The sequence below is a fragment of the Salvelinus fontinalis genome, chromosome 3 (genome assembly GCF_029448725.1).
Source record: "Salvelinus fontinalis isolate EN_2023a chromosome 3, ASM2944872v1, whole genome shotgun sequence".
NCBI classification, from domain to species: Eukaryota; Metazoa; Chordata; class Actinopteri; order Salmoniformes; family Salmonidae; genus Salvelinus; species Salvelinus fontinalis.
The window spans coordinates 41,557,971-41,573,691 of record NC_074667.1 but is presented as its reverse complement, the minus strand read 5'-3'; the positions used below and the strand labels follow the sequence as shown (position 1 = coordinate 41,573,691).

Genomic DNA, 15,721 nt, shown 5'->3' with positions numbered 1-15,721 from the left:
AACATGAAAGGAGCAAAGTACAGAGATCCTTGATAAACCTGCTCCAGAGCGCACAGGATCTCAGACTGGGTGCGAAGGTTCACCTTCCAACAGGATAACGACCCTAAGCACACAGTCAAGACAACACAGGAGTGACTTAGGGACAAGTCTCTGAATGTCCATGAGTGGCCCAGCCAGACCCCGGACTTGAACCCGATGTAACATCTCTGGAGAGACCTGAAAATAGCTGTGCAGCGACGCTCCCCATCCAACCTGACATGGCTTGAGAGGATCTGCAGAGAAGAATGTGAGAAACTCCCCAAATACAGGTGTGCCACGCTTGTGGCGTCATACCCAAGAAGACTTAAGGCTGTAATCGCTGCCAAAAGTGCTTCAACAAAGTAGTGAGTAAAGGGTCTGAATACTTATGTAAATGTGATATTTTTATTACATTTGCAAAAATGTCTAAACCTGTTCTTGCTTTGTCATTATGGGGTATTGTGTGTAGATTGATGCGGGAAACTATTTAATCTAGTTTAGAATAAGGCTGTAACGAAAACTAAATGTGGAAAAAGTGAATGGGTCTGAATACATTCCAAATGCGCTGTAGATGGTAAGTAAGGCTTTCCCAAAAACCTTCTCAAATAAATGTTAACTACAAAGTAGCCTATTCCTACCTGGCAGAATTATAGCATGATTATTTGCGTCAAGCAATTGGCCATTTGGTTAGCAAACTCTGCAATCACATGAGTGCTACAGAGACACCGCTAACCAAACAACAGACTCTGGCTGGTGCACACTTGCATTAAAGGGTCATTTTTCCCCAGACCTCAAGTGGTCTCCTGGTGTGGTTAAGGCATTGTTGTGGACTTAGAATGTCCAATTTGGTTGTTTTTCTATTTAAAAAGTTAGATTTTTTGAGAGTGAAATCCTAAAAACTGAAAATGGAAACTAAATGAAGAAAATGGAATTTGGGGAATTTTATTTTATAGGCCCTACCTATTGGTACTTTATCCTCTATACCGACACAATTGTTTGGGGAATGTTCTTGTGCAAAATGGTTATAGCAATTTGCCATCGATGAGTGAAAATCAAACAAGACCTTGGTCTGAAGTTCATTAATGGTCCCACTGCCCTCAAACCACGTAAAGACCCTCAGGCATGCTAACATTCAGTACATATCCAGCGTCCCTCTCTGGCCTCCAGCCGCAGTTTAACATGCTAATGTTCTCACTGGATTCTTCAAATACTGGGGAGATTATCCCATATTAACCTCTGGCTCTGTTTAGACCTCCTCAGTAACTGCATGTAGAATGAAGAGTGGGTCAGCCAAGCATGTCTTGGCTATGAGAGGGGTCACTGCCAATGAGAGATCTTATAGGTCACATCACTGCGCTCTATATTCTTCTGTAAACTGGTAATCTCTGTATACCCGTCACAAGACCCACTGGTTGATGATTATTCATAAAACCCTCTTAGGCCTCACTTTCCCACTATCTGAGATATCTACTGCAGCCCTCATCCTCTACAAACAACACCTGTTCTGCCAGTCACATTCTGTTAAAGGTCCCCAAAGCACACACATCCCTGGGTCACTCATCTTTTCATATTGAGGCCTTTTGGTAGGTAGGCCGTCATTGTAAATTAGAACTTGTTCTTAACTGACTTTCCTAGTTAAATAAAGGTTAAATAATTAACATATTACAATATTAAGGTTGTGACTTTCCTAGTTAAATAAAGGTTAAATAATTAACATATTACAATATTAAGGTTGTAGTTTTCATAACACTGGGAGCTATCAAAGACCCAATAAGCCATAGGACCTTTTTGCTAAGCATAGGCTACTTGTGTACATCCTGAGCAGAAAGAGGTTTGTATCTTAGCATTGTTGTGTTGTGTGACTTGGGTGACGTCTTATTTTGTCATGATTCATAACACATTACCTGGAAATGTGACACAACCAGCACACATGCACAATCCCTGTGACGAACCAGGTGTTTCTCATGTGAATCTGGGTTTTGTTATTTAAATATTTGTTTTTTTATTTCTATTTGTTTTTTTCCCATTTGTTTTTTTAACTTTAGTTTCAATTAGTTTTCAGACTTGATTTACTAGTTTTTATTTATACTGAACAACAATATAAATGCAACATGCAACAATTTAAATGATTTTACTGAGTTACCATTCATATAAGGAAATTGGTCAATTTAAATAAATACATTAGGCCCTAATCTATGTATTTAACATGACTGGGCAGGGGCACAGCAATGGGTGTGTATGGGAAGGCATAGGCCCACCCACTTGGGATCCAGGCCCACCCACTGGGGCTCAAGGGCCCGGCCAATCAGAACAAGTTTTTCCCCACAAGGGCTTTATTACAGATGGAAATACTCCTCAGTTTCATCAGCTGTCCGGGTGGCCGGTCTCAGACGATCCCTTAAGTAAAGAAGCCGGATGTGGAGGTCCTGGGCTGCCAAATTCTCTAAAATGACATTGTAGGCGGCTTATGGTAGAGAAATTAACATTCAATTACCTGGCAACAGCTCTGGTGGACATTCCTGCAGTCGGCATGTCAATTGCACTCTTCCTCAGCTTGAGACATCTGTGGAATTCTGTTGTGTGACAAAACTGCACATTTTAGAGTGGCCTTCTACTGTCCCCAGCACAAGGTGCACCTGTGTAATGATCATGCTGTTTAATCAGCTTCTTGTTATGCTGCAGCTGTCAGGTGGAAGGATTATATTGGCAAAATGCTCACTAACAGGGATGTAAACACATTTGTGCACAAAATGTGAGCGAAATAAGCTTTTTGTGCATATGGAACATTTCTGGGATATTTTATTTCAGCTCATGAAACAGGGGACCAACACTTTACATGTTGCTTATATATTTTTGTTTAGTATACTTTGATTTAAAAACATTTAATAAAATTTTTATATTTAGTTTTAGTGTTGGGGACAGAAAGTAGCCAATGCGTGGGAGGCTAAGAGCCATTTGTAGGCCTATGTTTTGTTTTGGGGGGGGGGGTCACTTCGTGCCACTGGGGGGCAGTAATACATAAGGTGATGGACCATAGACTTGGATAGACATAACATCTGTATCTGTGTTTTGATAGCGTCTGTCAGAGCATGGGCTGCTCCATTGAGGCCATTTCCATCTTGAAATAGTCAATTTCCTTCTTCACAAGTAAAACTCATTGGCTGATCCATCCTGATGACCCTGCTGTCATAAATTAAACCGGGTCATCAGTTCATGCCAACCGGGTCAGGAGGGATTAGCCAATGAAGTTGGAAGTCCCGCCCAGTTGACTAAATCAAAATGGTAACAGTTCTCAATGGTGCTGACCATGCTAGCACAGGCTTTTGGACACTAAAGGTTTCCTAACCCTCTCCTAGGCACCCCCCAGACGTTTCACTTTTTTTTTTTACCTTAAACTGGCACACCTGACTCAATTAGTCCTCAAGCCTTTGACTAATTGAATAAGGTGTGCAAGTTTAGGGTGAAAACAATAATGTGGAATGTCGCGGGGGGCCTGAGGAGAGGGTTGTTGAAACCCTGCTAGAGGACTCCATATATCTTCATGGCCAGGACATACAGCACCAGTCAAAAGTTTGGACACACCTACTCATTCAAGGGTTTTTCTTTATTTTTACTATTTTCTACATTGTAGAATAATAGTGAAGGCATCAAACTATGAAATAACGCACATGGAATCATGTAGTTACCAAATAAGTGTTTAATAAATCAAAAGATATTTTAGATTCTTTAAAGTAGCCACCCTTTTGCCTTAATGACAGCTTTGCACACTCTTGGCATTCTCTCAACCAGCTTCATGAGGTAGTCACCTTGAATGCATTTCAATTAACAGGTGTGCCTTGTTAATTTGTAGAATTTCTTTATAATGCATTTGAGCCAATCACATGTGTTGTGACAAGTTAGGGGTGGTATACAGAAGAGGGCCCTATTTGATAGAAGACCAAGTCCATATTATGGCAAAAACAGCTCAAACAAGCAAAGAGAAACATTCCATCATTACTTTAAGACATGAAGGTCAGTCAATAGGGAACATTTCAAGAACTTTGAAAGTTTCTTCAAGTGCAGTTGCAAAAACCATCAAGCACTATGTTGACTGGCTCTCATGAGGACCGTCACAGGAAAGGAAGACCCAGAGTTACCTCTGCTGTAGAGGATAAGTTCATTAGAATTACCAGCCTCAGAAATTGCAGCCAAAATAAATTCTTCAGAGTTCAAGTAACCGAAACATCTCAAAATCAAATGTTCAGAGGAGACTGCGTCAATCAGGCCTTCATGGCTGAATTGCTGCAAAGAAACCACTACTAAAGGACCAATAAGCAGAAGAGATTTGCTTGGTCCAAGAAACACAAGTAATGGACATTAGACCGGTGGAAATCTGTGCTTTGGTCGGATGAGTCCAAAATTGAGATTTTTGGTTCCAATCGCCATGTCTTTGTGAGACGCAGAGTAGGTGTTCGGATGATCACTGCATGTGTGGTGCCCAGTGTGAAGCATGGAGGAGAAGGTGTGATAGTGCTTTGCTGGTGACACTGTCTGTGATGTATTTAGAATTCAAGGCACACTTAACCAGCATGGCTACCACAGCATTCTGCAGCGATACGCCGTCCCATCTGGTTTGTGCTTACTCGGACGATCATTTGTTTTTCAACAGGACAATGACCTCCAGGCTGTGTAACCCAATTGAGATGGTTTGGAATGAGTTGGACCACAGAGGTGAAGGAAAAGCAGCCAATAAATGCTCAGCATATGTGGGAACTCCTTTAAGACGGTTGGAAAAGCATTCCAGTTGAAGCTGGTTGAGAGAATGCCAGGAATGTGCAAATCTGTCACCAAGGCAAAGGGTGGCTACTTTGAAGAATCTAACACTTTTCTGGTTACTACATGATTCCATATGTGTTATTTCATAGTTTTGATATCTAAATTATTATTCTACAATGTAGAAAATAAAGAAAAACGCTTGCATGAGTAAGTGTGTCAACTTTTGACTGGTACTGTACATTTGGTTGTTTCAATTCTAAATCAACCCTAATGTGACTAGGAGGATAAGCTGGTGCAATAGATATGGTGGAAAGACACTCTCTTTCTCATGTTTACACCAATCCATAGTTTTTTTGTTAGTAGATGTAAGATGAATCAAGTACTTTTTATTTGACAAAGAGAGGAAAAAACAACAAATTATGTCATGGCACATTTAACATGTTATGTTTATGTAATATTAAACATGTATATCTCACTATCCCTTTCAAATAGGGTTAATAAAAACATAGGCAATACAAAGTTTCTTCACATATCTATCAGTTCAGAGAGGTGGTCGTTCGGTTTCTCAAGCCTGATGACAGTTTGGGAACGCTTGGGATGCAGGGGCAGAAACCAGTCCCACAGTGCGGATAAACCGCCATCCTTGCCTGCCAGAACTGGAGAGGTGACGCCGTGAACATGCCCCCATTTACCTCTTCCAGGTATTTCCACAGATCACACGGGACACTTAATGTCCTGCCAGGTTGACCCTCCGGCTGGACAGTGACCAGACACAATCTTTGATGCGAGGAAGCTATTTTTCTGAATCAACGTTGTCAAGATGCTTGCTGAATTTATCGTGCTGGCTTCCTGGGGTCCTGCTGCTCCACGGCTGTACTCTCTGAATTTGCTGAAGTACAAAAGACTCCGCTTCCCTCATCAGTGGCTCCATTTCTGTTGAGCGAAGTGCCAGAGAAACACTTGGGTTCATTAGGAAAGCTGCTGCAGGGTTGGTTCGAAGATGGCTGCAAGAGGATTCAGTATGCAGTGGTGTAAAGTACTTAAGTAGTACTTTAAAGTATTACAAGCATTTAAAGCATTACAAGCATTTCATATGTGTCAAAGGCTTTTATTGACAATTACATGAAGTTGATGCAAATAGTCAATATTTGCAGTGTTGACCTTTCTTTTTCAAGACTTCTGCAATCCGCCCTGGCATGCTGTCAGTTAACTTCTGGGCCACATCCTGACTGTTGGCAGCCCATTCTTGCATAATCAATGCTTGGAGTTTGTCAGAATTTGTGGGTTTTTGTTTGTCCACCCGCCTCTTCAGAATTGACCAAAAGTCCTCAATGGGATTAAGATCTGGGGAGTTTTCTGGCCATGGACCCAAAATATTGATGTTTTGTTCCCCGAGCCACTTAGTTATCACTTTTGCCTTATGGCAAGGTGCTCCATCATGCTGGAAAAGCCACTGTTCGTCACCAAACTGTCCCTGGATGGTTGGGAGAAGTTGCTCTCAGAGGATGTGTTGGTACCATTCTTTATTCATGGCTGTGTTATTAGGCAAAATTGTGAGTGAGCCCACTCCCTTGGCTGAGAAGCGGGATTCATCAGAAAAATTACTTTACCCCAGTCCTCAGCAGTCCAGTCCCTGTACCCTTTTCAGAATATCAGTCTGTCCCTGATGTTTTTCCTGGAGAGAAGTGGCTTCTTTGCTGCCCTTCTTGACACCAGGCCATCCTCCAAAAGTCTTCACCTCACTGTGCGTGCAGATGCACTCACACCTGCCTGCTGCCATTCCTGAGCAAGCTCTGTACTGGTGGTGCCCCGATCCCGCAGCTGAATCAACTTTAGGAGGCGGTCCTGGCGCTTGCTGGACTTTCTTGGGTGCCCTGAATCCTTCTTTACAACAATTGAACCGCTATCCTTGAAGTTCTTGATGATCCGATAAATGGTTGATTTAGGTGCAATCTTACTGGCAGCAATATCCTTGCTGTGATGCCCTTTTTGTGCAAAGCAATGATGACGGCATGTGTTTCCTTGTAGGTAACCATGATTGACAGAGGAAGAACAATAACACTCACACCTGTGTTAACGAGAGAATCACTGACATGATGTCAGCTGGTCCTTTTGTGGCAGGGCTGAAATGCAGTGGAAATGTTTTGGGGAGATTCAGTTAATTTGCATGGCAAATAGGGACTTTGCAATTAATTGCAATTCATCTGATCACTCTTCATACAATTCTGGAGTATATGCAAACTGAGGCAGTAGACTTTGTGAAAATTAATATTTGTGTAATTCTCAACTTTTGGCCACGACTGTACATTCCTTAAGAAAATATTGTAATTTTTACTCCATACATTTTCCTTGAATACCAAAAGTACTCTTTACATTTTGAATGCTTAGCAGGACAGTAAAATAGTCAAATTCACGCACTTATCAACAGAACATCCCTGGTCATCCCTACTGCCTCTGATCTGGCGGACTCACTAAACACACATGCTTCGTGTGTAAATATGTCTGAATATTCGAGTGTTTCGACTTTTACTCAAGTAGATTTTTGCTGGGTGACTTTTACATGAGTCATTTTCTATTAAGGTATCTTTACTTTTCCTCAAGTATGATAGTTGGGTACTTTTTCCACCACTGTCAGTATGCATGCGCAGCGCTTACGCAGTGACTTCAGGAAGACCTGTGCCAGCTGTTTTGCAACACTAGTTCACTGCAAGTGTTCCTCAAGTTTAAAAATGCACAGCACCACATAAGACAGCAACTGACTGTCAGTTTGAAGTTGGTCGTTGTGGATTTCGATCGGCTCCAACAACTTCAGAAGCTGCTCTAGCTTGGCTCAGACACGCTCCGTGCTTGCCCTCAGATTTCTTCCCTTTTATCTAGTGATAGTGATGCACAAGCTAGACCTATTTGAAACCTCGGCATCTACTGGCAGTATTTACCCGTCAGATTCAGAAGCTCGAAAACCACATTCGAAATAAAGCTTAAACCCCATTTTTAGATTTTTTTTTACGTTTAAAAGGGAAAACACGAAACAATTTGATGGTTGTATGATAATCGTTTCGGCATAGTTTGTTTTTTATTTCTATTTCAGTTTACTAACATTTTTCCAATTTTAGTTTTTTTTTTTTTTCAGTTTTTGTTAACTACAATAACCTTGAAGAATTACTGTCTTACCTCAGTGAGCCACGAAATTCCTAGTTTTGAAGAACTTTACTGGAAGCTGTGCCACGACATTTTCCACCACATGGGCCAGCCCCCTAGCAATTCGAGTTCTTGCTAATGAGCTTCAACCCCTTGCCATTTGAGTGACTGCTAGTAAGGTGCACACACAGCAGAGCGAGAGAGCGCAATGATGTGGTGCACATATGATGTAGTACACCATTATCGGGGACCACTTTTGGCTCGTGAGTGCTACTTTCATAACTACTGGCTAAAAAGTATACAAAAGCAACAGAGAATCTCTTTACGACCCATTTTTATTTCTAGTGTATAGCAGGGCTCGTCAACCCTGTTTCTGGAGAGCTACCCTCCTGTAAGTTTTTGTTTCAACACCAGTTGTAACTAACTTGATTCGGTTTATCAACCATCTGATTATTTTAATCAGGTGCCCAAGATTAGGATTGGCGCAAAAACCTACGCGATGGTAGCTCTCCAGGAAAAAGGTTGGAGAGTCCTGCTTTATAGGCCTATTTCGTGTTCCTCAAACTATAAAACTGGCCAACTGGACACACCATGGAAATTGTACTTGGAATAATAGCCTTGCCAGTTCAATGGAACTCTTATTTCTTATTTCTATGCTAAGCCTCTTCTAAGGTGCAAGACGTCACACACCACTAAAGATGGCTTTTGAACTTTTGAAGTTCCTCTGATCTGGCAAGGCTATTATTCCAAGTACAATTTCCATGGTTTGTCCAGTTGGCCAGTTTTATAGTTTCAAAGTGACTTCACTTTTCAATTAACAGCAATATTTTTGGTCACATAACACGTTTATTTTGGATTCCGTGCAATAAATATAGAAGCTCACCTTTTCAAGATAGTACACTGACACACATCAAGGTAATCCTAGTAACTATCACACTTCACTCTCTCCACTCCACTTTAAGACAAGGCTGCATGTAAACAAACTAGGCCACAAGCACATACCCAATTCAGCTCGAAAAGCACACCACAGTGGTTTATCTGTGAAAGCATTCAAAATTCATGTGCTCTCTCAGAATAAGGAATCGGTTTATTTCTATCTCAAGGCTGACATGCATATATACTACACCCATGGTGTACATATCTATTAGCAATGGAATACCATTAGGCTACTGTTACATGGAAAGTATTGTTATTCTTATAGGTGTAGGGTGATTTCTTGTGACCAGATCTTCTAATCTTTTAATCCAGATTTCAAGTGAATTGAAGTTAGGGATGTATAAATTGTACTCTCTTTTGCTCCTTCAGCAAATCCAGTTTGTGGAAGACAAGCAAGAGTTCAGCAGGTTTCCTACCAAGGCAGGACGACGCTCCCTGTCTCGATCGATCTCTCAGTCATCCACCGACAGCTACAGTTCAGGTACTATACACACACAAACACACAGCTATGTATGGATTGCTTGACCCCTTTCTTGCTGACTTTTCCCATCGGTCTGATTTCCCAGCTGCATCCTACACGGACAGCTCTGACGATGAAACTTCACCACGGGACAAAACACAGCTCAATTCCAAGGGCACCAACGACTTCTGTGTGAAGAACATCAAACAGGCCGAATTTGGTCGCCGCGAGATTGAGATTGCAGAACAAGGTAGGATAACATGGTTCTGTGACCTGTCACCTCTCACACAAAGAACAATACAAGACAATCAGTGACCAGTGATACACCTAACATCCCAAGGGTGCTCCCAGGTATAAGTACTGGTTGTTGGTTATTTAAAGCATCTTGAAATTTGCTGTCTTATGGCATGAATCTCTTAGGCGACTCAATGGGTAAGGGTCTTAGATCCTAGGTATTATCGGGAAATGTCAATTAAACCACTACTGGCGTCAATCAGGTTGCAATGAGCAACAAAGCCATTTCTGTGAACAAGGGACAGTAAAGTATATCTACATCTAAATATTGCTCTTGCCAGGACTTTGGGTCTGTTACGTGGAAATGTACTAGAGTCTCACCCTCCAAGGCAAGGATTGGCCAAGTCAGGTTGACAGAGACACTGATTGGAGGGGAGAGTCTGTCATAAGAAGGAACAGCATCGCTCAGTTCTGTGCATAACTGAAATACTCTAGCAGCTAGAGTCTAGCTTGTTATCTGTATTAAGCTTGTTATTTAGATTTAGATTGGTTGAGGTCAATCTGTCTGTAGATATGGCTTCTGCTCTTAAGGGATTCAGAAATGACTCCTGTGTCGTATTATTAGGCTTTTCTCTGGTTTTGCTGATCAGTCATTCAAAGTGCAACTACATCACATCAGAGAGAGAGAAACATATTGAGCTCCAAAAGCATTGGGACAGTGACACATTTTTAGTTGTTTTGGTTCTGTGCTCCAGTCTTTGGATTTGAAATTATACAACAACTATAAGGTTAAAGTGCAGACTGTCAGGTTTAAGTTGGGTATTTTCAACTATTTAGAAATTACAGCATTTTTTGTCATTGGCCCCATTTTAGGGAACCAAAAGTATTGGGACAAATTCATGTGTATTAAAGCAGTAACATTTTTAGTACTTGGTCCCATATTCCCAGCACGTAATGATTACATCAAGCTTGTGACTCTAGAAACTTGTTGGATGCATGATGAGTGAGAAAGTTAGACGCACACATATCATAACCCCAAGACAGGCTAACCCCTCACCATTACAATAACAGGAGAGGTTAGCATTTTTTTTGGGGGGGGGGGGGGGGGGGGGGAGTAGGATATTTAAGCCTCGAACTTTCTCCCTCATCATTATTCACAATTCATTCAGGATTATCAGTAATCATGGTAGCATCCCACATTAATTTAGAAGTGTTTATAAAATTGACTCCAGAATGATTATTCTTTACCATTCATTTCTATTGGGCACGTAATAATCTGAAACACAACCAAAACAAATAGCAGAGTAAAGCCACAAACTTGATGTAGCATGCAATGACCATGAGAATGGGACCAAATACCTACCTATTTACTACTTTAATACACATATAAGTGAATTTACTTTTGAACCTGTAAAATGGGGGGGCCAGAGACTATGTACAAAAAGTGCTGTAATTTCTAAATGGTTCACCCGGTATGGATGAAAATACCCTAAAATGAAAGCTGACAGTCTGCACTTTAACCTGTTGAGGCTAGGGGGTGCTGTTGTCACTATTTATGTAAATCGTGTAATTTTTGAAACGGCTTCCTACTAAATTCTTGATCGTACAATATGCATATTATTATTATTATTGGATAGAAAACAGTCTCTAGTTTCTATAGCCGTTGAAATTTTGTCTCTGAGTGGAACAGAACTCATTCTACAGCAATTTCCCTGACATGGAGTCAGATTTCACACATTTTGGCCCCTGATCTGGAGTCAGTTAAAAGGCCACTGTTATTGCTATGAGTATACAGACACTGCTTACGTCTTCCCCTGGATGCCTTTACGTGATGACGATTTGAATGGTATCGATTGCCCAATCACAGCCACTATAAAACAAAAACACGTGTAGGTAGGAACTCTTTTCCAGCTGCGTCAGGCGCGCGGAGGACACCGACCTGCACTTTTTCCAAGCACTAGTGAAGCCAGTTATATTTCTCCGGTCATGTTTCTACTCGTTATAGGAGTTAAAAACATCATACGGTAGTTAATTTAAACCGTTTTATAGCAATTTATTTCCGTTTAGTGCGATTTTGGGACATTTATTTCTGAGACACTGTGAATCTCTGGGCACGGTTCCAGTTCATGCCGAACGCAATGGGCATTTCTACATGGCAAGAGGACACCTTTCGACCAAAAGACGATTAGACCCAAGAAAGGATTCTTTGCCCAAGATTCTGATGGAAGAACAGCTCAAAGTAGGAACAATTTATTATGATAAATCGTGTTTCTGTCGAGAAATGTTAATCGCTTAGGACGCCATCTTGTTTGACGTAGCTTCGCTTGGCGCAAACTGTATTGAAAAGTAAGGATAATTTAAAAAATGTAAATCAGCGATTGTATTAAGAATTAAATTGTCTATCAATCGCTGTCCACCCTATATTTTTTAGTCACGTTTATGAGTATTTATGTATACGACTAGATCACTGTCTAATATGGCGCACGACATTGTCTGACCAGCTGGGCAACTTTTGTCATTGTCTAACCATGATTTTGGTGGCTAAATATGCACATTTTCGAACAAACTGTATATGTATGTTGTAATGTGATGTTACAGGAGTGTCATCTGAAGAATTCTGAGAAGGTTAGTGAAAAAGTTAATATATTTTGGCGATGTTTACGTTATCGCTCTCTTTGGCTAGAATCAATGCTCTGGTAACGTTTGCATATGTGGTATGCTAATATAACGATTTATTGTGTTTTCGCTGTAAGACACTTAGAAAATCTGAAATATTGTCTGTATTCACAGGATCTGTGTCTTTCGATTAGTGTATGCTGTGTATTTTTACGAAATGTTTGATGATTAGTAATTGGGTAAACACGTTGCTCTATATATTTATTCTAGTCCATTTGTGACGGTGGGTGCAATTGTAAACTATGACATCTACCTGAAATATGCACATTTTTCTAACAAAACCTATCCTATACCATAAATATGTTATCAGACTGTCATCTGATGAGTTTTTTTCTTGGTTAGTGGCTATCAATATCTTAGTTTAGCCGAATTGGTGATAGCTACTGGTGTTGGTGGACAAATAAAAGATGGTGTCTTATGCTAATGAGTTTAGCTAATAGATTTATATCTTTACATATTGTGTCTTCCCTGTAAAACATTTTAAAAATCGGACATGTTGGCTGGATTCACACGATCTGTGTCTTTCATTAGCTGTATTGGACTTTAATGTGTGAAAGTTAAATATTTAAAAAAAATATTTTTTTTGAATTTCGCGGCTCTGCCTTTTCAGTGGAATGTGGGGGGGGGCGGCACCCCAGTCCTAGACAGGTTAACCTCATAGTCATTGTATAATTTAAAATCCAGAGTGGTTGTGTACAGAGCCAAAACAATAAAACATGTGTCACTGTCCCAACACATTTGGAGCTCAATGTATTATGCAGAAAGATCTAATATTGTTTACAGTTTCAGACACCTTTGGTGAAGTTCTCATTCTATCATTCTTGTGTTTAATTTCAGACATTACTCCCCAAATAATGTAGATTCGATGTGTTGTCCTTGACCTAAATGTTTTGTGATATGCAGCATTGCAGGTCTGACGTGGCTGTTGATACAGACACAATGTACAGCCATCCTTTGCTGGAAACAGGACATAATAAATTGAGCACTGGGATTAATTGTTACAGTGTAAGGATGAGTAAGTGTATTTTATTGGTGTCGCGTTGCAGCTTAATCTACACCCATAACACTGTCAGCACAACCCCAGAGCTTGATATGGAGTGTTCATCCTCTAATGAATTGGCAGGTTGCAAATGGCATAGCTGATTTTAGGGCATTTGCATTTATGGAGCCAAGAAGGTTCTGATGCAGGAAATTCTTAGAGACCCTCAATTAGGAGAGATATTTGTGGGAAGGTCTTTATAGTTAGAGCACTTTTCTGGTGTCTACTCTGAATGTTGCTCTCAAGTTTTGGGATCTCTTTCTCTCCCTCTCTCTCGCTCCATCTCCTTTGCTCTCTTTATCACCCCACTTTCTCACTCCCTTCTCTCTCTCTTGGTCACTTGCTCGCTCTCTCCTCACAGATATGTCAGCATTAATCTCGCTCAGGAAGAGAGCCCAGGGAGAGAAGCCACTTGCTGGGGCTAAAATCGTTGGCTGCACTCACATCACCGCCCAGACTGCAGTAAGATAACTATCCCTGTCTTACCTATCATAGTGCCAAGGCTACACGGGGATCTTTCTCCTAATGAAGTAGGATTTGAAGGTCACAGAGGCTTCTTCAGTAACCAAGTTGGCTCTGTTGTTTACACTAACTTACACTGTCTCCATTACCCAAGCTTTGCTGCAGTGAAATATCTCTCCCTTACTTAGGCTACATACCCAAATATCAGTGCCATGACTGCAGTATGATATTTCTTCCAACAGTATCTCTACTGTACCTAACCACCACTGCTCTGCTACATTTTGCTCTGTGACTAAAAATGGTAGCTGGCTCATCTCATGACAGTCCATAGATAATGCACAGTGTCTCTAAAGCCGTGTTCACATTGGCGGTTTGAAGTGACTTATTTATTTGGACGTTTCTTTTTTTGCCGAGTTTATTTCGATTTGTTTAACACTACATCATATCAAATGTCACGTGCACCGAATTAAAAAATAAATAAATATTTCCCCTTTAGTTAACCAGATTGGCCAGTTGAGAAAACGTTCTCATTTACAACTGCGACCTGGCAAAGATAAAGCAAAGCAGTGCGTCAAAAACAACAACACAGTTACACATGGAATAAACAAACAGAGTCAATAACACAATAAAACATCTGTATTTGGTGTGTGCAAATGAAGTAAGGAGGTAAGGCAATAAATAGGCCACAGTGGCGAAGTAATGACAATTTAGCATTAGCACTGGAGTGATAGATGTGCAGATGAGGATGTGCAAGTAGAAATACTGGTGTGCAAAAGAGCAGAAAAAAAGTTGGTTGGATGGGCTATTTACAGATGGGCTGTGTACAGCTGCAGCGATCGGTAAGCTGCTCTGACAGACGATGCTTTAAGTTAGTGAGGGAGATATGTCTCCAACTTCAGTGATTTTTGCAATTCGTTCCAGTCATTGGCAGCAGAGAACTGGAAGGAAAGGCGGCCAAAGGAGGTGTTGGCTTTGGGGATGACCAGTGAAATATACCTGCTGGAGCCAATGCTACGGGTGGGTGTTGCTATGGTGACCAGTGAGCTGAGATAAGGCGGGGCTTTACCGATCAAAGACTTGTAGATGACCTGGAGTCAATGGGTTTGGCGACGAATATGTAGCAAGGACCAGCCAACGAGAGCATACAGGTCGCAGTGGTGGGGTAGTATATGGGGCTTTGGTGACAAAACGGATGGCACTGTGATAGACTGCATCCAATTTGCTGAGTAGAGTGTTGGAGGCTATTTTTTAAATGACATCGCCGGAGTCAAGGATCGGCGGGATAGTCAGTTTTTTACGAGGGCATGTTTGGCAGCGTAAGGGAAGGAGGCTTTGTTGCGAAATAGGAAGCCGATTCTAGATTTAATTTTGGATTGGAGATGCTTAATATGAGTCTGGAAGGAGAGTTTACAGTCTAGCCAGACACCTAGGTATTTATAGTTGTCCACATATTCTAAGTCAGAACCGTCCAGAGTAGTGATGCTAGGCGGGCGGGCGGGTGCGGGCAGTGATCGGTTGAAGAGCATGCATTTAGTTTTACTAGCAATTAAGAGCAGTTGGAGGCCATGGAAGGAGTGTTGTATGGCATTGAAGCTCGTTTGGAGGTTTGTTAACACAGTGTCCAAAGAAGGGCCAGATGTATACAGAATGGTGTCGTCTGCGTAGAGGTGGATCAAAGAATTACCCGCAGCAAGAGCAACATCATTGATATATATACAGAGAAAATAGTTGTCCCGAGAATTGAACCCTGTGGCACCCCCATAGAGACTGCCAGAGGTCCGGACAACAGTCCCTCCGATTTGACACACTGAACTCTATCTGAGAAGTAGTTAGTGAACCAGAGAATTAGAGAAACCAAGGCTGTTGAGTTTGCCGATAAGAATACGGTGATTGACAGAGTCGAAAGCCTTGGCCAGGTCGATGAAGACGGCTACACAGTACTGTTTTTTTATTGATGTTGGTTATGATATCGTTTAGGACCTTAGGACCTTGAGCGTGGCTGA

General features: G+C 41.3%; 1 protein-coding gene across 2 annotated transcripts in view; it reads left to right on the top strand.

Moving 5' to 3' along the window:
- Positions 1 to 15,721, top strand: part of LOC129848777 (S-adenosylhomocysteine hydrolase-like protein 1) — a 72,146-nt gene that overhangs the window by 33,100 nt on the left and 23,325 nt on the right. For both annotated transcript variants that reach the window (XM_055915876.1, XM_055915884.1), the window contains exons 2-4: positions 9,217 to 9,328; positions 9,414 to 9,557; positions 13,618 to 13,718. In XM_055915876.1, the coding sequence (XP_055771851.1) occupies positions 9,217 to 9,328; positions 9,414 to 9,557; positions 13,618 to 13,718 (357 nt within the window). The remainder of the gene's footprint in view (positions 1 to 9,216; positions 9,329 to 9,413; positions 9,558 to 13,617; positions 13,719 to 15,721) is intronic.